The 22,019-nt window shown below is 41.1% G+C and overlaps 1 protein-coding gene and 1 pseudogene across 1 annotated transcript; one reads left to right on the plus strand and one right to left on the minus strand.

Annotated features, from left to right (window-relative positions):
- LOC112242049 overlaps positions 1-4,477 on the plus strand; it is a 77,790-nt pseudogene extending 73,313 nt beyond the window's left edge.
- Positions 4,478-7,111: 2,634 nt separating this feature from the next.
- Positions 7,112-14,789, minus strand: LOC121845165. The gene is made up of 3 exons (XM_042315942.1): positions 14,625-14,789; positions 8,695-9,504; positions 7,112-7,129 (listed from the first exon to the last, which is right to left on the minus strand). The coding sequence occupies exons 2-3, from the start codon at positions 9,367-9,369 to the stop codon at positions 7,112-7,114; spliced, it is 693 nt and encodes a 230-aa protein (XP_042171876.1). The 5' UTR covers positions 9,370-9,504; positions 14,625-14,789.
- Positions 14,790-22,019: the final 7,230 nt, after the last annotated feature.

Raw genomic sequence — 22,019 nt, forward strand, 5'->3', positions numbered from 1 at the left:
CAGGTGCCACTTGAAAATGTGATCTTCTAAAGAATGAAAGATTATTTATCTCAATGGGACAGTCGTAGTTTAAAAATAGTTTTAATGAATGAAAATGTGTGTTTATTTCTAGACATAATCTCACTGTTCTGTGCTCTCATTAACTGCCTGTGTTTCTGATGTGGTTAATGTTTTTAAATTAATTACAGAACCTTCTGTTGCCTTGTTGCTGAGGTCTTGATGGGAGATGACATCACAGAGATCCAGTGTTCTAATATGTAATTCTATGGATGCCATCACAGAGATCCAGTGTTCTAATATGTAATTCTATGGATACCATCACAGAGATCCAGTGTTCTAATATGTAATTCTATGGATACCATCACAGAGATCCAGTGTTCTAATATGTAATTCTATGGATGCCATCACAGAGATCCAGTGTTCTAATATGTAATTCTATGGATACCATCTCAGAGATCCAGTGTTCTAATATGTAATTCTATGGATGCCATCACCTGTCCCCCTCCTCTCCCTCCTCCTCCCCTGCCCAGGCTCCATGGACCATAGAAGGCAGCATGCTCCCGCTGGCCTGGCCCACCCACGGTACCATAGAACTGGAGGAATACGGACTGCAGTACCGTAAAGGACTGGACTGGGCCCTGAAAGGAATTTCCCTCAGCATTCAGGAGAAAGAGAAGGTCGGGGGTAGACATACTGTATTATAGGGAGATAATGGAGGATATAGGACTGGACAGGAGAGAGATAAGGTAGGAGATAGAGATACTGTGTTATAGGGAGATAATGGAGTAATGAGGTCGTTAGGAGGATATGGGTATAGGACTGGACAGGAGAGAGATAAGGTAGGAGATAGAGATACTGTGTTATAGGGAGATAATGGAGTAATGAGGTTGTTAGGATGATATGGGTATAGGACTGGACAGGAGAGAGATAAGGTAGGAGATAGAGATACTGGTTTACCAGAGCACCCTATTCCCTACATAGTGCACTACTTTAGACCCTATTCCCTACATAGTGCACTACTTTAGACCCTATTCCCTATGTAGTGCACTACTTTAGACCCTATTCCCTACATAGTGCACTACTTTAGACCAGGTCCTTTGGGAAGCGTCCTCTGTTTTATGGTGTTATAGTGAGATAATGTTCGGATTCATTCTTTCTAAACTCTCTCTCCTCCCCTCCCTCCCACTCTCTCCTCCTCTATCCTCCTCTCCTACTCTCTCCTCCTCTATCCTCCTCTCCCACTCTCTCCTCCTCTATCCTCCTCCTCTATCCTCCTGTCCCACTCTCTCCTCCCCTCCCTCCTCCTCTATCCTCCTCTCCCACTCTCTACTCCCCCTCCCACTCTCTACTCCTCTATCCTCCTCTCCCACTCTCTACTCCCCCTCCCACTCTCTCCTCCTCTATCCTCCTCTCCCACTCTCTACTCCCCCCTCCCACTCTCTCCTCCTCTATCCTCCTGTCCCACTCTCTCCTCCCCTCCCTCCTCCTCTATCCTCCTCTCCCACTCTCTCTCCCCCCTCCCACTCTCTACTCCTCTATCCTCCTCTCCCACTCTCTCCTCCTCTCTCCTTCTCTCCCTTCCTCTCTCTCTCTGCCTCTCCCTCCCCCTCTCCCTCCTCCCTCCTCTCTCCAGGTTGGGATAGTGGGCAGGACTGGAGCAGGGAAGTCGTCTCTGGCATTGGGAATATTCCGGATTCTGGAAGCAGCGAAGGGAGAGATCTATATAGACGGGATAAACATCGCCCAGATCGGACTGCACGAGCTACGCTCCAGGATCACCATCATACCACAGGTAACACACACACACACATACAATAAACACACACACACCACAGGTAACACACACACACATATAATAAACACACACACACACACCACAGGTAACACACACACACATATAACACACACACACACACACCACAGGTAACACACACACACATATAATAAACACACACACACACACCACAGGTAACACACACACACACATAAACAAACACACACACACCACAGGTAACACACACACACACATATAATAAACACACACACACACACCACAGGTAACACACACACACATACAATAAACACACACACACACACCACAGGTAACACACACACACATATAATAAACACACACACACACACACCACAGGTAACACACACACACATATAATAAACAACACACACACACACACCACAGGTAAACACACACACACATATAATAAACACACACACACCACAGGTAACACACACACACATATAATAAACACACACACACACACCACAGGTAACACACACACACATATAATAAACACACACACACACACACCACAGGTAAAAAAACACTTTCTGCAGGCCTCTGAGATATCCTCTAACATAGAGGTAATTATGGTATGCATGGCAATGTTCTCTCTCTCCCCCCCCCTCTCTCTCTTCCTCTCCCTCCCTCCCTCCTCCAGGACCCAGTGCTGTTCTCTGGGTCTCTGAGGATGAATCTGGACCCCTTCGATGGCTACTCTGATGAGGAGGTGTGGAGAGCCCTGGAGCTCTCCCATCTCAAGAGCTTTGTGTCGGGCCTGCCGGACAAACTCAACCACGAGTGTTCAGAGGGAGGAGAGAACCTCAGGTACACAAGGCTCTGTATCCCTCAATGTAGCTTTTTATAGACTCTATGTAACTCTATGTAACTTTTTATAGACTCTATGTAACTCTATGTAACTTTTTTTTTATACTCCCCCCCGATTCCTCCTTGTGATGTCATCTGGTCCTCTCTCTCTCATCCCTCTCATCTTCACTTTCTCCTCTCTATCTCTTCTCTCTCTCTCTTCCCTCGCTTCTTCCCTCCTTCCTTCTCTCTCTCCTTTCTTTGTATCTCTCTCTCTCTCTCTCTCTCTCTCTCTCCCTCTCTCTCTCTCTCTTTCCCCTCTCCTTTCTTTGTATCTCTCTCTCTCTCTCTCTCTCCCTCTCTCTCTCTCTCATTAACATATCTCTCTCTCTCTCTCTCTCTCCCATCTCTCCAGTCTGGGTCAGCGCCAGCTCTGTCTCTCTCGAGCCCTCCCATTAACATAATCTTGGTTCTGGATGAGGCCACAGCTGCTGTGGACCTGGGACAACCTGATCCAGTCCACCATCAGAACCCAGCTGGTGACTGCACTGTCCTGACCATCCTGAGGAAGACAAACTATCTTGGTTCTGGATGAGGCCACAGCTGCTGTGGACCAGGAGACAGACAACCTGACTCCAGTCCATGGACCATCAGAACCCAGTTTGATGACTGCAGTACTATCATGACCATCAGGTAATTCACCAGGTAATTTACAGACTCAATACTATCATGGACTACACCAGGTAATATATAGACTAACTCAGTACTATCATGGACTACACCAGGTAATTCACCAGGTAATTTATAGACTGACTCAGTACTATCATGGACTACACCAGGTAATTTATACACACTTCTATTGTATAAAACATTCGGAACAACTTCCTAATTTTGAGTTGCACCCCGTTTGCCATCAGAACAGCCTCAATTCGTCAGGGCGTGGACTCCACAAGGTGTTGAAAGTGTTCCACAGGGGATGCTGGCCCATGCTTGACTCTACAAGGTGTTGAAAGTGTTCCACAGGGATGCTGGCCCATGTTGACTCTACAAGGTGTTGAAAGTGTTCCACAGGGATGCTGGCCCATGTTGACTCTACAAGGTGTTGAAAGTGTTCCACAGGGATGCTGGACCATGTTGACTCTACAAGGTGTTGAAAGGGTTCCACAGGGATGCTGGCCCATGTTGACTCTACAATAATTTTGCTCGCCCAATTTTTCAGTTTTTGATTTGTTAAACAAGTTTGAAATATCCAACAAATGTCGTTCCACTTCATGATTGTGCCCCACTTGTTGTTGATTCTTCACAAAAAAATACAGTTTTATATCTTTATGTTTGAAGCCTGAAATGTGGCAAAAGGTCGCAAAGTTCAAGGGGGCCGAATACTTTCGCAAGGCACAGTATATATATATATATATATATATATATATATATATATATATATATATATATATATATATATATATATATATATGAACACACATCAGAGTGAATGGTCTCTCTCTCTACTTCGCTCTCCCTCTCCCTCTCTCTCTTCTTCCCTCTCCCTCTCTCCCCTCTATCTTTCCCTCACTCTCTCTCTCCCTTCCTCCCTCTACTTCTCTCTCTCCCCCCCCCTCTCCCTCTCTGCAGGGTGATAGTGATGGACCGAGGTCTGATCACAGAGATGGACTCTCCCTCCAACCTCATCTCAGAGAGAGGTCAGTTCTACCTGATGTGTAGGGAGGCTGGCCTGGTCTGAGCCCTCCCCAGCCAGGAGGCTCCTGAATCGGGTAAACTCAGCCACGTCACCACCTCCCAGATCAAGGGGCCAGATCAAACGGCCAGGGGCACCAAGGCAGTGAATACTCTACTAAAGACAAAGAGCTACAGAAATAAAAACCCTTTCAACTCCTTTCATTTCAAAACAAATGTTGTGAAAGGATATGAGGAGCGAAGCTGGAAGACAGAAGAGGGATGAGAATGACGTAGGGCTGATGTGGGGATCGGATGATGTTTGAGGCTGTCTGTTTGCATCCCAAAAGGCAGCCGAATTATGGGCCCTGGTCAAAAGTAGTGCACTGTGTAGGGAATAGGGTGCCATGGCCCTGGTCAAAAGTAGTGCACTAAATAAGGAATAGGGTGCCAAGGCCCTGGTCAAAAGTAGTGCACTGTGTAGGGAATAGGGTGCCATGGCTCTGGTTAAAAGTAGTGCACTAAATAAGGAATAGGGTGCCAAGGTCCTGGTCAAAAGTAGTGCAATAAATAGGGAATAGGGTGCCATGGCTCTGGTCAAAAGTAGTGCACTAAATAGGGAATAGGGTGCCAAGGCCCTGGTTAAAAGTAGTGCACTAAATAGGGAATAGGGTGCCAAGGCCCTGGTTAAAAGTAGTGCACTAAATAGGGAATAGGGTGCCATGGCTCTGGTTAAAAGTAGTGCACTAAATAAGGAATAGGGTGCCATTTTGGACACTTCCTTTGTGTAACCCTTCGTTGGACATTAAGCTTTTTAACTTTGAACTACTGGGACAGGATATGACATCATAGGACGCTGCTGACCACTCATGGCCTTGTGATGATGCAGTATCATGTGATGGATGCACGAGGAGAAGAGGAGGAGAGGATGGAGGGATGAATGAATGTGGTGCTTGATAAACAGATTCTCAGCCAGGAAGCAACTTATCAGCAACACACATGTGCACATATACAACATGCAACACACACTAAACTCAACACACACACAAAACGCAACACACACACACACACACAAAAAGCTAAACGCAACACACACACAAAACAACATGCAACTGTCATGACGTTGGCCTGGGGGTAGGTTTATGACAGTCATAAATACCTCTACCCTACTGATGTTACATTTGCAAACCCCTTGGTTAACATAGAGATTCTGGGAACATCAGAAGGTGGGGGGAATGAACTATATTCTGGTAATCCGACCAATTGAACATATGCGGTGGTACTTAATGAATATGATGTCAGTTCGGTTGTCATCTGAGACATTCACATCAATGATAAGATGACATAAACTCTACAGTGGAAAGTCTACACATCAGAGTTAACGGATTCACATGGAATTGTTGTTCAATTTAAATGTTTGAATATGAAATGATTTGTGACGGGATGAAATGTGATTTTAGCTTCTAAAATGTGAGATTTGGGTTTTCATAAGGTAGGGCTCAGCTCAATCAGTGGCCCGCCCTGTGAAGGGACATGGGCTATAAAAAATTTCAAACACGCCCTCCTCTCCCTTCCAAAATAAAGCCTTGACGACAATATAACCTCCTGTTCCGAGGACTTGAGGACGACGGTCCGATGTCAGAATGGTTCAGATAATAACTACAGAACGAAGCCAACATCAGCGTGAGCTTTGGTTGCGAATGGTATGAACTTTGAACTCTTATTCACTACAGAAGTGATGCCTCCTAGCCGTTGAGTTACCAACAGCAGCTGCAAACGAGGGTTAGGAAGGAACAGACAGAGTATCCCGTCTATCACACAACGACGTTACTACAACGTATCCAATTGACCACCAGAGACATTCTTCAAAGGACAAAGGACTCGGTTTGACAACATGGCCTTCCATCTACCACCAACCTACTGAAGCGCAGCTCAGAGTAAATATTTATCGCATTTTCCTTTTCCAAATTTAGAATGCATAAGATACTGTACGATAGCACAGCTTCGCCTTTGTTCCTCAGTCTTCCCGCTCTTTCACTCAAACCCAGCCCCTTTTCTTTTGTGTAACAAGCTGTCATATCTGTTCAACCCGCTAGGACGTTTTCCTTTATGACGTAATTTGTAATCAAGTTATGATTAATTATGTGTATGTGTAATTCTGTGTGATTAGTTAGGTATTGAGTAAATAAATAATTAAACCCCATTTTGTATTGCTGATTCATCTTGTTAGCCAGGGTTCGTGAAGATAGCCAAGAATTTATAACTTTCAGATGAGACTGAATTAAGGTGACGATTAATATTGACTGCTATTGATGTAAAATATTACTAGGTCTTTAAGAGTTTATTCGGAAGATAACAGCTCTATAAATATTATTTTGTGGTGCCCCGACTCTCTAGTTAATTACATTTACATGATTAGCTCAATCAGGTAATATTAATTACGGAGAAATTATTTTATGGAATAGCATGTCATATCACTTAATCCGGAATAGCCAAAGACATGACACAACACACAACACATATAATACTGCCTGGATTACACCACATAATACTGCCTGGATTACACCACATAATACTGCCTGGATTACAACACATAGTACTGCCTGGATTACACCACATAGTACTGCCTGGATTACACCACATTTTACTGCCTGGATTACACCACATAATACTGCCTGGATTACACCACATAATACTGCCTGGATTACACCACATAATACTGCCTGGACTAGACCACATAACACAGGGAGGCTGTATCAACGTGACCTGATGTGTGTCGGCGTCTTCATACCTCTCTTTGTTTTTCTCCATCACTCTCCATCTCTTTCTCCTCTTCAGTCAGGAGTGCTGTTCCATCTGTGGCCACAAGGTGGAGGGAGAGGATCATGTAGAAACACATTTTTATTTAATTTTTTATTTTACCTTTATTTTACTAGGCAAGTCAGTTAAGAACAAATTCTTATTTTCAATGACGGCCTAGGAACAGTGGGTTAACTGCCTGTTCAGGGGCAGAATGACAGATTTGTCAGCTCGGGATTCGAACTTGCAACCTTTCGGTTACTAGTCCAACGCTCTAACCACTAGGCCACCCTGCCGCCCCTGGATGCAGCTCCAACCAGCGCCGTTAAACCACACACATCTTCAACACAAAGCTGATTTTACCATTTAAATCCCTGTAAATCCACTCCACAGTGGCCTATCAACTTGAAACTTGTCATCCCTATCATGGACGTCTCTAAGATGAACCACACTGAATGTTGTACTGATATCTCTAAAAAAACAAGGAAACTATTAACAAATCATGATTTGCATATGTAGAACTAATGTTCAAAACCATTTGGAACCATCTTCTCCTTTATGAGCCATACATCAGATTCACTTCAGATTTTTAGTATTTAATGGTTTTGAGAAAAAAATTGTTGCTATGTTAAATATGCCTCACTGTACATATAGATGCATGTTAGCACACATGCTACTGCTAAAACATACTTCAAACATCTACTCATGAACCATAGATCAGATTGACTCTAGATTTGGTATATAGACTCAATGAATTAGCCTCTAAAGAATTAGAGAATGATTACTTGGTTTATAGACTTGGTAGACTGGTATATAAATGTGGTATATAGACTTGGTAGACTGGTATATAGACTTGTTAGACTGGTATATAGATTTGGTATATAGACTTGGTAGACTGGTATATAGACTTGGTAGACTGGTATATAGATTTGGTGTATAGAGTTGGTATATAGACTCAATGAATTAGCCTCTAAAGAATTAGAGAATGACTACTTGTTGCATTCATTGGTGTATAGAGTTGGTATATAGACTCAATGAATTAGCCTCTAAAGAATTAGAGAATGATTACTTGTTGCATTCATTGTCGGCCACTAGATGAAATGGTCTTATGTAGTTGACTTGCAAATCCAATCAGCCTTTTCCACATTGATTTAATGTCATCACATGTTTTGGGTTGAAGTGAAGAGGAAACTACATTGATCACAACAAGGGAAAGAGGAAAATGTCAAAATACAATGACAAAATAACATAAACATCAATGTTTGAAAATAAACAACAAAATACGTGTATTTTGAAGTGTATTTAATTAAAATGCATGTAGTTTGTATTTTAAAATACAGAAGTATTTTAGCCAATAGCAGACCCCAACAGCAACAACCCTCTCAGTAATGGTAACAGAAACAGTTGACTTCCTATGTGATACAGGATGTTGTTGTTTATCTGCCTTTAGTTTAATGCACTGAAGTCACTCTGGATAAGAGTGTCTGATAAATGACTAAATGTATTAGTGAAAATGAACATACCATAATGAACAGCAATATGCTGGGGTAATAAACTAAAAAGTTCCCCCCTTCAGGGTCCCCAGGACCAGGACTAAAGGACACTGATCTACAGTATGGTACAGTAGCTTTCCCAGAAGCCTGGTTACAGTATGGTACAGTAGCTTTCCCAGAAGCCTGGTTACAGTATGGTACAGTAGCTTTCCCAGAAGCCTGGTTACAGTATGGTACAGTAGCTTTCCCAGAAGCCTGGTTACAGTATGGTACAGTAGCTTTCCCAGAAGCCTGGTGCAGCTCTGGGTGGAGCTCTGGGTGCAGCTCTGGGTGGAGCTCTGGATCCACCGTCCATATCAATCCTGGTATCCCCAGACTCCTGGGGGCGATGCCCTGATCAATAATTACATTTTGCTCATGGGCGGAATAGCCCGCCTGTTCCAGGAAGTTACTCAATGGATGGCCACATATGATCATGAGCAACCCCCTGCTGATGCGATAGGTGTTGACCGGGTTGAAGTTCCTCAGGTCTTCGTGTTGGGTCACATAGACCTTATCTACTATCCTGTCTGAACGCATACTGATGATGAGGCGGTCCATGTTGCTGGTATCTATGTCACCAGTGTTGTCCTCACTGACGTACTCAGGCATGGAATCAGATGCTGTGAGGTGGAGGTTGCCCACCTCATAGAATGGGCCACCATAAGGAAGCAGCCTCTTGCATACGTTGTTTTCACAATCAAGTCTGTTCTTGAAGCGATGGAAACCAAAGTCTCCCTCTTTGGGGTCGTAATTTGCAACCATCTGGTTGTCATTTTTGAAGACGATGTAATCGTTGGCGAACCAGAAAAGGAGCTTGAGTCCGTGCCTGGGGAGGGACGACCAAACAAAGAATTTCTAAGCTCCTCCATATTGTTCAATGTTTGAACCATGGTACCCCTGGGGGGGGGAGAGAGAGATGAATAGAGAGAGGAGAGAGAGAGAGAGAGAGAGAGAGAGAGAGAGAGAGAGAGAGAGGGGGGGGAGAAACAGACATAATTAAACAATAATCATAGTGATAGACTTAAAACCTCTTGAAACTCTGGGGGCGGTATTTCATTTTTGGATAAAAAATGTTCCTGTTTTAAACGGGATATTTTGTCACGACAAGATGCTCGACTGCATATAAGATGATGCATATAATTGACAGCTTTGGATAGAAAACACTAACGTTTCCAAAACTGCAAAGATATTGTCTGTGAGTGCAACAGAACTGATGTTACAGGCGAAACCCAGATAAAAATCCAATCAGGAAGTGCCCCATATTTTGAAAGCGCTGCATGCCAATGCTCCTCTACAGCATTGTGACGTATTTTTACGCATTTATGTTGAAGAATACCCGTAGGGGCTACATTGAGCAAGTGGTCACATGATGCTCCCAGAGAAAATCTCGCATAAAGTACAGAGGTAGCCATTATTCCAATCTGGCCCTTCTAATGAGAAACCAATTGTCCTGGTGGATATATTATCCAATAGATATGTGAAAAACACCTGTGAGGATTGATTCCAAACAACATTTGCCATATTTCTGTCTATGGAGCTATTTGGAAAAATGTGGAGTTGTAGTGAATTTTCCGGTCGATTTCTCAGCCAAACGTGAAGAACAAGTGAGCTATTTTGCCTACAAAAATAATATTTTTTGGCTATCTAACTGGGAGTCTCGTGAGTGAAAACATCTAGTTCTTCAAAGGTAAATGATTTAATTTGATTGCTTTTCTTATTTTCATGAAAATGTGCCTGTGCTAGCAGGGTGATGCTAGGTTAAACTCACACAAATGCTTGTCTAGCGTAGGCTGTAGGCCATATTTTGAAAATCTGAGATGACAGTGTGATTAACAAAACGCTAAGCTGTGTCTCAATATAGTGATTTGTGAAAAGGTTAACATTTTAGTTGTCTTTAGATGTGGAGGGTTAATGCTAATTAGTTTCAGGCTATGCTTATAGATGTGGAGGGTTAACTCCTCTAGTTGTCTGGATAGATGTGGTGGGTTAACTCCAACATCACATAGACTGGATGTTAACTCCTTTAATGGATGTGGAGGGTTAACACCTCCTAGTTGTCTGATAACTCCTTCAGTTGTCTTGATAGATGTGGAGGGTTAACTCCTTTAGTTGTCTTGGTAGATGTGGAGGGTTAACTCCCAGTTGTCTTGATAGAGTGGAGGGTTAACACCTTTAGTTGTCTTGGTAGATGTGGAGGGTTAACTCCTCTAGTTGTCTTGAGAGATGTGGAGGTTAACTCCTTAGGTGTCTGGCCCAGGTAGATGTGGAGGGTTAACTCCTCTAGTTGTCTTGGTAGATGTGGAGGGTTAACTCCTTTAGTTGTCTTGGTAGATGTGGAGGGTTAACTCCTTTAGTTGTCTTAGTAGATGTGGAGGGTTAACTCCAGGTGTATTTTTAGTTGTCTTGGTAGATGTGGAGGGTTAACTCCTCTAGTTGTCTTGGTAGATGTGGAGTTGTTAGATGTGGAGGGTTAACTCCTCTAGTTGTCTTGGTAGATGTGGAGGGTTAACTCCTTTAGTTGTCTTGGTAGATGTGGAGGGTTAACTCCTCTAGTTGTCTTGATAGATGTGGAGGGTTAACTCCTCTAGTTGTCTGATAGATGTAGATGTGATAGATGTGGAGGGTTAACTCCTTTAGTTGTCTTGGTAGATGTGGAGGGTTAACTCCTTTAGTTGTCTTGATAGATGTGGAGGGTTAACTCCTCTAGTTGTCTTAGGTAGATGTGATAGAGGGTTAACTCCTTTAGTTGTCTTGGTAGATGTGGAGATGTGGAGGGTTAACTCCTTTAGTTGTCTTGGTAGATGTGGAGGGTTAACTCCTCTAGTTGTCTTTAGATGTGGAGATGTGATAGATGTGGAGGGTTAACTTTAGTTGTCTTGGTAGATGTGGAGGGTTAACTCCTTAGTTGTCTTGATAGATGTGGAGGGTTAACTCCTTTAGTTGTCTTGATAGATGTGGAGGGTTAACTCCTCTAGTTGTCTTGGTAGATGTGGAGGGTTAACTCCTTTAGTTGTCTTGATAGATGTGGAGGGTTAACTCCTTAGTTGTCTTGATAGATGTGGAGGGTTAACTCCTCTAGTTGTCTTGATAGATGTGGAGGGTTAACTCCTTTAGTTGTCTTGGTAGATGTGGAGGGTTAACTCCTTTAGTTGTCTTGATAGATGTGGAGGGTTAACTTTAGTTGTCTTTGGAGGGTTAACTCCTCTAGTTGTCTTGATAGATGTGGAGGGTTAACTCCTCTAGTTGTCTTGGTAGATGTGGAGGGTTAACTCCTCTAGTTGTCTTGGTAGATGTGGAGGGTTAACTCCTTTAGTTGTCTTGGTAGATGTGGAGGGTTAACTCCTTTAGTTGTCTTGATAGATGTGGAGGGTTAACTCCTCTAGTTGTCTTGATAGATGTGGAGGGTTAACTCCTTTAGTTGTCTTGGTAGATGTGGAGGGTTAACTCTAGTTGTCTTAGATGTGGAGAGTTGTCTTGTAGATGTGGAGGGTTAACTTTAGAGTTGTCTTGATGGATGTGGAGGGTTAACTCCTTCAGTTGTCTTGATGGATGTGGAGGGATGATGGAGGGTTAACTCCTTCAGTTGTCTTGGTAGATGTGGAGGGTTAACTCCTTTAGATGTGGAGTTGTCTTGATAGATGTGGAGGGTTAACTCCTTCAGTTGTCTTGGTAGATGTGGAGGGTTAACTCCTTCAGTTGTCTTGGTAGATGTGGAGGGTTAACTCCTTCAGTTGTCTTGGTAGATGTGGAGGGTTAACTCCTCCAGTTGTCTTTGTACTTCATGTCTTTAAGTTTGGTTTGTGTTTTCATTTTGTTTGCCTGTTCTTGGTGAATTTAGTGGGTCTCATGGTGGGTGTCTTTTAGGCTCCAGTTGTTGTTGCTAGTCAACGTTCAGTGGACACCATGAGTGTCTTTCAGAACCCCTCCTAAAACCCCAGCCTTGTCGTTTTGGTTGCTGTCAGTGAATCTTTGTTAGTTCCCCCTTCTGTTACATTGACATATTTGGTTTTCTTGCTGTGGAACGTGACAATAGGACATCAAAAAGAAAGGAGGACCAAGGCACTCTTCATATCATTCATTAAAATGCCTTTATTTGTAGGGCCTGTTCAATAGAAACAACGTTTTAAAAATCTGATGAAAGCAAATCCCTGACGAAGGCCATGCAGCCGAAACACGTCGGATTTTTAAAACTTTGTTTCTATTGAACCTACAACTAAAGGCATTTGAATTAATTGTATGAAGAGTGCCTTGGTCCTCCTTTCTTTTGATGACCAATTCACCCCTTTTACCAAAGAGCCCCTTCTGTCTACCAGAATGTACTATTGTGTACCTCAGTAGCGCTTCCCTGCCTCCTCGTTCTACTAGTGACAATAGGACAGTTGTTATCGTTGGCCTAAAATAACTGTGGTAACCTAGTAACGTGAGCCCTCTTGACGATTATCATGAAACGTCATGAACATGAACAGCCCGGCAGGTTTGAGCACATTTTCACTTCGAAGAATTTGGCAGCACATCCATCAACGGACAATACACTCTCTGTGAGTCCCAAATGCCACCCTATTACCTATATAGTGCCCTTCTTTTGAACAGGACCCAATGGGGAATAGGGTGTCATTTGGGACCACGCCTGGATGAGTCAAGTGTTAGTTTGAAATAGAATCTCCTGAAGGATCCAGGAACATGAAACTTAAAGGGAATAAAATATTTAACTACATGACAATGAATGCCAGGTTTAAATAGTTAAACACAGTATACCTGTTAAAGTTATAAGGTTTAAATAGTTAAACACAGTATACCTGTTAAAGTTATAAGGTTTAAATAGTTACAAAACAGTATACCTGTTAAAGTTAAAGGTTTAAATAGTTAAACAAACCTGTTAAATAAGGTTTAAATAGTTAAACACAGTATACCTGTTAAAGTTAAAAGGTTTAAATAGTTACAAAACAGTATACCTGTTAAAGTTATAAGGTTTAAATAGTTACAAAACAGTATACCTGTTAAAGTTAAAAGGTTTAAATAGTTAAACATATACCTGTTAAAGTTAAAAGGTTTAAATAGTTAAACATATACCTGTTAAAGTTAAAAGGTTTAAATAGTTAAACATATACCTGTTAAAGTTAAAAGGTTTAAATAGTTAAACATATACCTGTTAAAGTTAAAAGGTTTAAATAGTTAAACATATACCTGTTAAAGTTAAAAGGTTTAAATAGTTAAACATATACCTGTTAAAGTTAAAAGGTTTAAATAGTTAAACATATACCTGTTAAAGTTCAAAGTGAAAAACAGAAGGAAAAATGTCATATAAAAAATGGGATGATAATGTATATATTTGGATGGATGGGGGACAGACTTGTTTAGTAAAGACAGACTAGATCTAACTTGTTTAGTAAAGACAGACTAGATCTAACTTGTTTAGTAAAGACAGACTAGATCTAACTTGTTTAGTAAAGACAGACTAGATCTAACTTGTTTAGTAAAGACAGACTAGATCTAACTTGTTTAGTAAAGACAGACTAGATCTAACTTGTTTAGTAAAGACAGACTAGATCTAACTTGTTTAGTTAAAGACAGACTAGATCTAACTTGTTTAGTAAGGACAGACTAGATCTAACTTGTTTAGTAAAGACAGACCAGATCTAACTTGTTTAGTAAAGACAGACTAGATCTAACTTGTTTAGTAAAGACAGACTAGATCTAACTTGTTTAGTAAATACAGACTAGATCTAACTTGTTTAGTAAAGACAGACTAGATCTAACTTGTTTAGTAAAGACAGACTAGATCTAACTTGTTTAATAAAGACAGACCAGATCTAACTTGTTTAGTAAAGACAGACTAGATCTAACTTGTTAAGTAAAGACAGACTAGATCTAACATGTTTAGTAAGGACAGACTAGATCTAACTTGTTTAGTAAAGACAGACTAGATCTAACTTGTTTAGTAAAGACAGACTAGATCAAACTTGTTTAGTAAAGACAGACTAGATCACCCAAAAGCATCATAAATGTTTTTACGGTACCTGGTGTTTTTAAATAAATGTAATCTCTATTTTTCTGGTGCTCGATGTCCCTGTAGATACGTGTGAGAAGTTGATTTGATGATCAAGTGTCCGTCAGTAACAACCAGTAATTCAGGTTCTGTTATAAACTCCTCTTTTTTTCTAGCCTGTTTTGCATGTTATTTTTGCATGTTACTTTAGTTCCTCCTTTAGCACCTGGTCATAAAGGAGTTACTAGACTGGTCACCAATCAGACCTGTTAGAGGTGATAAAGGAGTTACTAGACTGGTCACCAATCAGACCTGTTAGAGGTGATAAAGGAGTTACTAGATTGGTCACCAATCAGACCTGTTAGAGGTGAGTTACTAGACTGGTCACCAATCAGACCTGTTAGAGGTGATAAAGGAGTTACTAGACTGGACACCAATCAGACCTGTTAGAGGTGATAAAGGAGTTACTAGACTGGACACCAATCAGACCTGTTAGAGGAGTTACTAGACTGGTCACCTATCAGACCTGTTAGAGGTGATAAACAAGATCAAAATATATGATAATCTCAAAATGCAGACATATTGTGTGAACTGGGTCCAACTCCAAACTATGTCCTGGACATGTTTGTAACACCTAAAGAGATTGTGTTCAGATTAGTACAAAAGAGGTATGGAATAACCAAAGAGTTTAATGGATTCCTTCATGATGTAAATGTCTTCAATAAGATCCTTGCTATAACCTGATTCTGAGGGTTGTTAATAACCTTTTAGGGTTAGGGGCAGCATTTTCACTTTGGATGAATTGCGTGCCCATAGTGAACTGCCTCCTACTCTGTCCCAGATGCTAATATATGCATATTAGTATTACTAATATTGGATAGAAAACACTCTGAAGTTTCTAAAACTGTTTGAATTATGTCTGTGAGTATAACAGAACTCATAGGGCAGGCAAACTTCCAAACAGGAAGTGGAAATTCTGGGGCTGGTTGATTTTCAACTCATTGTCAATAAGATATGGATCTGTTTGCACTTCCTACGCCTTCCACTAGATGTCAACAGTCAGTAGAACGTGGAATGAAGCCTCTAGTGTGATGTGGGGCCGGATGGGAGGGGAATGAGTCACTGGTCTGGCAGAATACCAGTTCCTGGTTATGCGCAGTACTCATTATATCGCCTTGCGTTCCGTTACTCTGTCGACAAAAACAAATGCTCCGGTTGGAACGTTATTGGATATATATGATAATAACATCCTGAAGATTGATTCTCTACTTAGTTTGACCAGTTTATTCGACCTGGAATATAACTTTTTAAAGTTTTCGTCCGAGTTCGCTTGGACCAGCGCCCGCTTTTGGACATGTGAACTAAACGTGCAAAAGTAGCTAATTGGACACGAGTAATGGACATTATCGAACAAAACAACGATTTATTGTGGAACTAGGATTCCTTGCACTGCATTCTGATGAAAGATCATCAAAGGTAAGGGAATATTTATGATGTAATTTCGTATTTCTGTTGACTCCAACATGGCGGAGAAATATATTTACGTCTGAGCGCCGTCTCAGATTATTGCATGGCAGGCTTTTTTCGTAAAGTTTTTTAAAAATCTGACACAGTGGTTGTATTTTTAATTATATGTAAAACATGTATCTTTTGTCAAAGTTTATGAGTATTTCTGTTATCTGACGTAGCTCTCTGTAATTACACCGGATATTTGGAGGCATTTCTGTACATGGCGCCTATGTAAACCAAGATTTGTGGATATAAATATGCATATTATCAAACAAAACATAAATGTATTGTGTAACATGATGTCATATGAGTGTCATCTGTTGAAGATTATCAAAGGTTAGTGATGAATTTTATCTCTAATTCTGCTTTTGTGACTCATAATTTGGCTGGGAAAAATGGCTGTGTGTTTATTTGGATTTAGTGGTGATCTAACATAAATATATGTTGTGTTTTCGCTGTAAAACATATAAAAAATCGGACACGATGGGTAGATTAACAAGATGTTTATCTTTCATTTGCTGTATTGGACTTGATGTGTGAAAGTTAAATATTTCAAAAAAATATTTTAGAATTTCCCGCACTGCCTTTTCAGCGGAATGTTGGGAGGGGGAGTTCCACTAGTGGAACCTGTGTCCTAGACAGGTGAAAACCTCTTGAGACTAGGCGGCAGTATTTTGATGTTTGGATGAAAAACGTGCCCAAAGTAAACTGCCTATTTCTCAGGCCCAGAAGCTAGAATATGCATATAAATTGGCGGATTAGGATAGAAAACACTCTAAGGTTTCCAAAACTGTCAACATATTGTCTGTGAGTATAACAGAACTGATATTGCAGGCGAAAACCTGAGGAAAATCCAACCAGGAAGTGCTGTTATTCTGAAACATCTCTTTTCCATTGCAAGCCTATCCTCCATTTAAAGGGATATCAACCAGATTCCTTTCCCTGTGGCTTCCACAAGGTGTGAACAGTTTTTAGACATAGTTTCAGGCTTTTATTCTGAAAAAATGAGCGAGAATTATCACATCAGTGGATAGCTAGGTGTCCCCAGATGTGTGCATGTGTGAGCGCCTGGAGCGAGACCTTTTCTCTCTCTCTCCTATTGAAAAGGCTACCGTCCGGTTGAAATATTAACGATTATTTATCGTAAAAACAACATGAGGATTGATTAAAAAAAAGCGTTTGACATGTTTCTACGAACTTTACGGACACTATTTGGAATTTTCGTTTGCCCTGCCGTGACCGCACGAGCCTGTGGATTACTAAACAAAATGCGCCAACCAAATGGGGGTTTCTGGATATAAAAATAATCTTTATTGAACAAAACAAACATTTATTGTGTAACTGGGAGTCTTGTGAGTGCAAACATACGAAGATCATCAAAGGGAAGCGATTGATTTGATTGCTTTTCTAACTTTCGTGACCAATCTACTTTGCTGCTAGCTGTTTGTAATGTTTTGTCTGCTGAGAGAGATGTCCTTACATAAACGCTTGGTTTGCTTTCACCATAAAGCCATTTTGATAATCTGACACGCCAGGTGGATTAACAAGAAACTAAGCTGTGTTTTGGTATGTTGCATTTGTGATTTCATGAAAATGTCATATTTTTAGTAATTTAATTTGAATTTGGCGCTCTGCAACACACCGGATGTTGACGAAAATGATCCCGCTGAAGGGATCGGTGCACCAAGAGGTTTTAAGGGGAATGTGTGTTCTCAGAGTATTACACCACATAATACTGCCTGGATTACACCACATAATACTGCCTGGATTACACCACATAATACTGCCTGGATTACACCACATAATACTGCCTGGATTACACCACATAGTACTGCCTGGTTTACACCACATAATACTGCCTGGATTACACCACATAATACTGCCTGGATTACACCACATAATACTGCCTGGATTACACCACATAATGCTGCCTGGATTACACCACATAATACTGCCTGGATTACACACATAATACTACCTGGATTACACCACATAATGGATTACACCAGATAGTACTGCCTGGATTACACCACATAATACTGCCTGGATTACACCACATAGTACTGCCTGGATTACACCACATAGTACTGCCTGGATTACACCACATAGTACTGCCTGGATTACACCACATAATACTGCCTGGATTACACCACATAATACTGCCTGGATTACACCACATAGTACTGCCTGGATTACACCACATAGTACTGCCTGGATTACACCACATAATACTGCCTGGATTACACCACATAATACTGCCTAGATTACACCACATAATACTGCCAGGATTACACCACATAGTACTGCCTGGATTACACCACATAATACTGCCTGGATTACACCACATAATACTGCCTGGATTACACCACATAATACTGCCTGGATTACACCACATAATACTGCCTGGATTACACCACATAATACTGCCTGGATTACAACACATAGCCCAGGGAGGCTGTATCAACGTGATCTGATGTGTGTCGGCGTCTTCATACCTCTCTTTGTTTTTCTCCATCACTCTCCATCTCTTTCTCCTCTTCAGTCAGTCTGGAGTGCTGTTCCATCTGTGGCCACAAGGTGGAGTGAGAGGATCATGTAGAAACACAAGGAGCACCAACCAGCGCCATTAAACCACACACATCTTTGAGATTAAATTAAGTGTTTATTGTGTGATTTTCTCCATAGTTTCGAAAGTTAAAATACACAGAAAATAGACAGTAAAGTCTACTTAGCTTTGCAATATAAATGATTACTATATTCACATGACAGTTAAACCATAACATGCACTTCCCCCACCTCCATGGGCTTATATCATTACACAACATGGAATCAGGCTTGTCTTACAAAACAGTTGACTAGTCAGTGGATGTGGCCCATGTGGGGTTCATATCCTCTAGTGAAGCCAGTGGCCAGCGCCCTGCTCCAACCTGCTACTACTGACTGAGGAATCAGAAAATAGAACACTGTGAGACCCAATGGCACCCTATCCACTATATAGTACACTACTTTGTATGGGCTCTGGTCAAAAGTAGTGCACTATATAGCGAATAGGGTGCCATTTTGTATTTGACAGACATGTGCTGCAGGCTATATAATTCAGGCAGTATCACATCCGGCTGTGGTTGGGAGTCCCATAGGGAGGCGCACATTTGGCCCAGTGTCGTCCGGGTTTGGCCGGTGTAGGCAGTCATTGTAAATAATAATTTGTTCTTAACTGACTTGCCTAGTTAAATAAAGTTTACAATAAAAGTACATTCTCAGACCTGTCTCCAGGCCAGGTGACTGAAGGAGAGATGACCAATGGCTCTGGGCTTGGATTTAAAAGATGGCTACTGGTGTTGAGGTGTGGTTTCTCAGTGAAGATGCAGCCAGTGAAAGAACAGGAGACCTGTACTCCACATCGTAGAAGGAGACCTGTACTCCACATCGTAGAAGGAGACCTGTACTCCACATCGTAGAAGGAGACCTGTACTCCACATCGTAGAAGGAGACCTGTACTCCACATCGTAGAAGGAGACCTGTACTCCACATCGTAGAAGGAGACCTGTACTCCACATCGTAGAAGGAGACCTGTACTCCATTGTAGAAGGAGACCTGTACTCCACATCGTAGAAGGAGACCTGTACTCCACATCGTAGAAGGAGACCTGTACTCCACATCGTAGAAGGAGACCTGTACTCCATATCGCAGACTTTTCAGGGACTAAAAGTCAGATTCACTATGGACTCATCCAATGGTCCATAAATAGGACTCATCACAATGGTCCCTAAATAGACTCATCACAATGGTCCCTAAATAGGACCTCATCACATGGTCCCTAAATAGGACTCATCACAATAGTACCTAAATAGGACTCATCACAATGGTCCCTAAATAGGACTCATCACAATAGTACCTAAATAGGACTCATCACATGGTCCCTAAATAGGACTCATCACAAGGAGACCTAAATAGGACTCATCACAATGGTCCCTAAATAGACTCATCACAATGGTCCCTAAGGAGGACCTGTCACAATGGTCCCTAAAGGGACTCAGAATGGTCCCTAAATAGGACTCATCACAATAGTACCTAAATAGGACTCATCACAATGGTCCCTAAATAGGACTCATCACAATGGTCCTAAATAGGACTCATCACAATAGTACCTAAATAGGACTCATCACAATGGTCCCTAAATAGGACTCATCACAAGGTACCTAAAAGGACTCATCACAATGGTCCCTAAATAGGACTCATCACAATGGTCCCTAAATAGGACTCATCACAATGGTCCCTAAATAGGACTCATCACAATGGTCCCTAAATAGGACTCATCACAATAGTGCCTAAATAGGACTCATCACAATGGTCCATAAATAGGACTCATCACAATGGTCCCTAAATAGGACTCATCACAATGGTCCATAAATAGGACCTTATCACAATGGTCCTAAACAGGACTCATCACAATGGTCCATAAATAGGACTCATCACAATGGTCCATAAATAGGACTCATCACAATAGTCCCTAAATAGGACTCATCACAATAGTCCCTAAATAGGACTCATCACAATAGTCCATAAATAGGACTCATCACAATGGTCCTAAATAGGACTCATCACAATGGTCCATAAATAGGACTCATCACAATGGTCCTAAATAGGACTCATCACAATAGTCCTAAAGAGGACTCATCACAATAGTCAATCAATAGGACTCATCACAACCAGTCCTAAATAGGACTTTCATAATCCCTAAATAGGACTCATCACATATGGTCCAAACAGGGCTCATCAAATGGTCCCATAAATAGGGCTCATCACAATGGTCAAAATAAATGACTAACATCAATGGTCCAAATAGGACTCATCACAATGGTCCATAAATAGGAACATCTTCACTGGTCCCTAAAAGGACTCATCACAATGGTCCAGAAATAGACTCATTTTAAATGTGGTCCATTTAAATCCCTGTACCTAAATAGGACTCATCACAATGGTCCTATCATAGGAAACAATTGTCTAAATCACTCATCAATGGTCTAAGATAGGACTCATCACTGAATAGTCCTAAATAGGATCATCACAATGGTCCATAAAAATCACAATGGAAACTAGGACTTAACAAATCATAAATAGGATTTCACAATGGTCCATAAATAGACTCATCACAATGGTAGACCTAAATAGGACTCATCACAATGGTCCATAAATAGGACTCATCACAATGGTCCTAAATAGGACTCATCACAATGGTCCATAAATGGACTCATAGACAATGGTCCTAATGCTAAATAGACTTCACAATGGTCCCTAAATAGGACTCATCACAATGTATATATATTTGGATCATAGACACAATATCCCTGGTATGACTAAAACAATACCTAAATAGGACTGGTATATAGACTAAATAGGACTCTAGATTTGGTAAATAGACTCATCACAATGGTCCATAAATAGAACTGGTATCAGAATGGTTTATAGACTTGGTATAAATAGGACTATCACATTGGTCCATAAATAGACTTTGGTTTATAGACTCAATGAATTAGCCTCTAAAAGACTCATCACAATAGAGAATGACTCATTGTTGCTAAATTCATTGGTGTATAGAGTTGGTATATAGACTCAATGAATTAGCCTCTAATAGATTTCATCATAGAGTTGGTATAAATAGACTCATATAGAGTTGGTTAAGACTTGTTAGACTCATATAAGTTGGTATATAGACTTGGTAGACTCATATAAATAGAATGGACTATATAGACTTAGGACTCAGACTGGGTAAATATAGACTTGTTAGACTGGTATATAGATTTGGTGTATAGAATTGGTAGACTGGTGTATAGACTTGGTAGACTGGTACAATAGATTTGGTGTATAGAGTTGGTATATAGACTGGTATAAAGATTTGAGAATGATTACTTGTGCA

Source organism: Oncorhynchus tshawytscha, unplaced genomic scaffold (genome assembly GCF_018296145.1).
Source record: "Oncorhynchus tshawytscha isolate Ot180627B unplaced genomic scaffold, Otsh_v2.0 Un_contig_2391_pilon_pilon, whole genome shotgun sequence".
Classification (NCBI taxonomy): Eukaryota; Metazoa; Chordata; class Actinopteri; order Salmoniformes; family Salmonidae; genus Oncorhynchus; species Oncorhynchus tshawytscha.

Coding starts and splice junctions, on each gene's coding strand:
- LOC121845165 (XM_042315942.1), bottom strand. CDS start 9,369: ATGGTTGCAAATTACGACCCCAAAGAGGGAGACTTTGGTTTCCATCGC.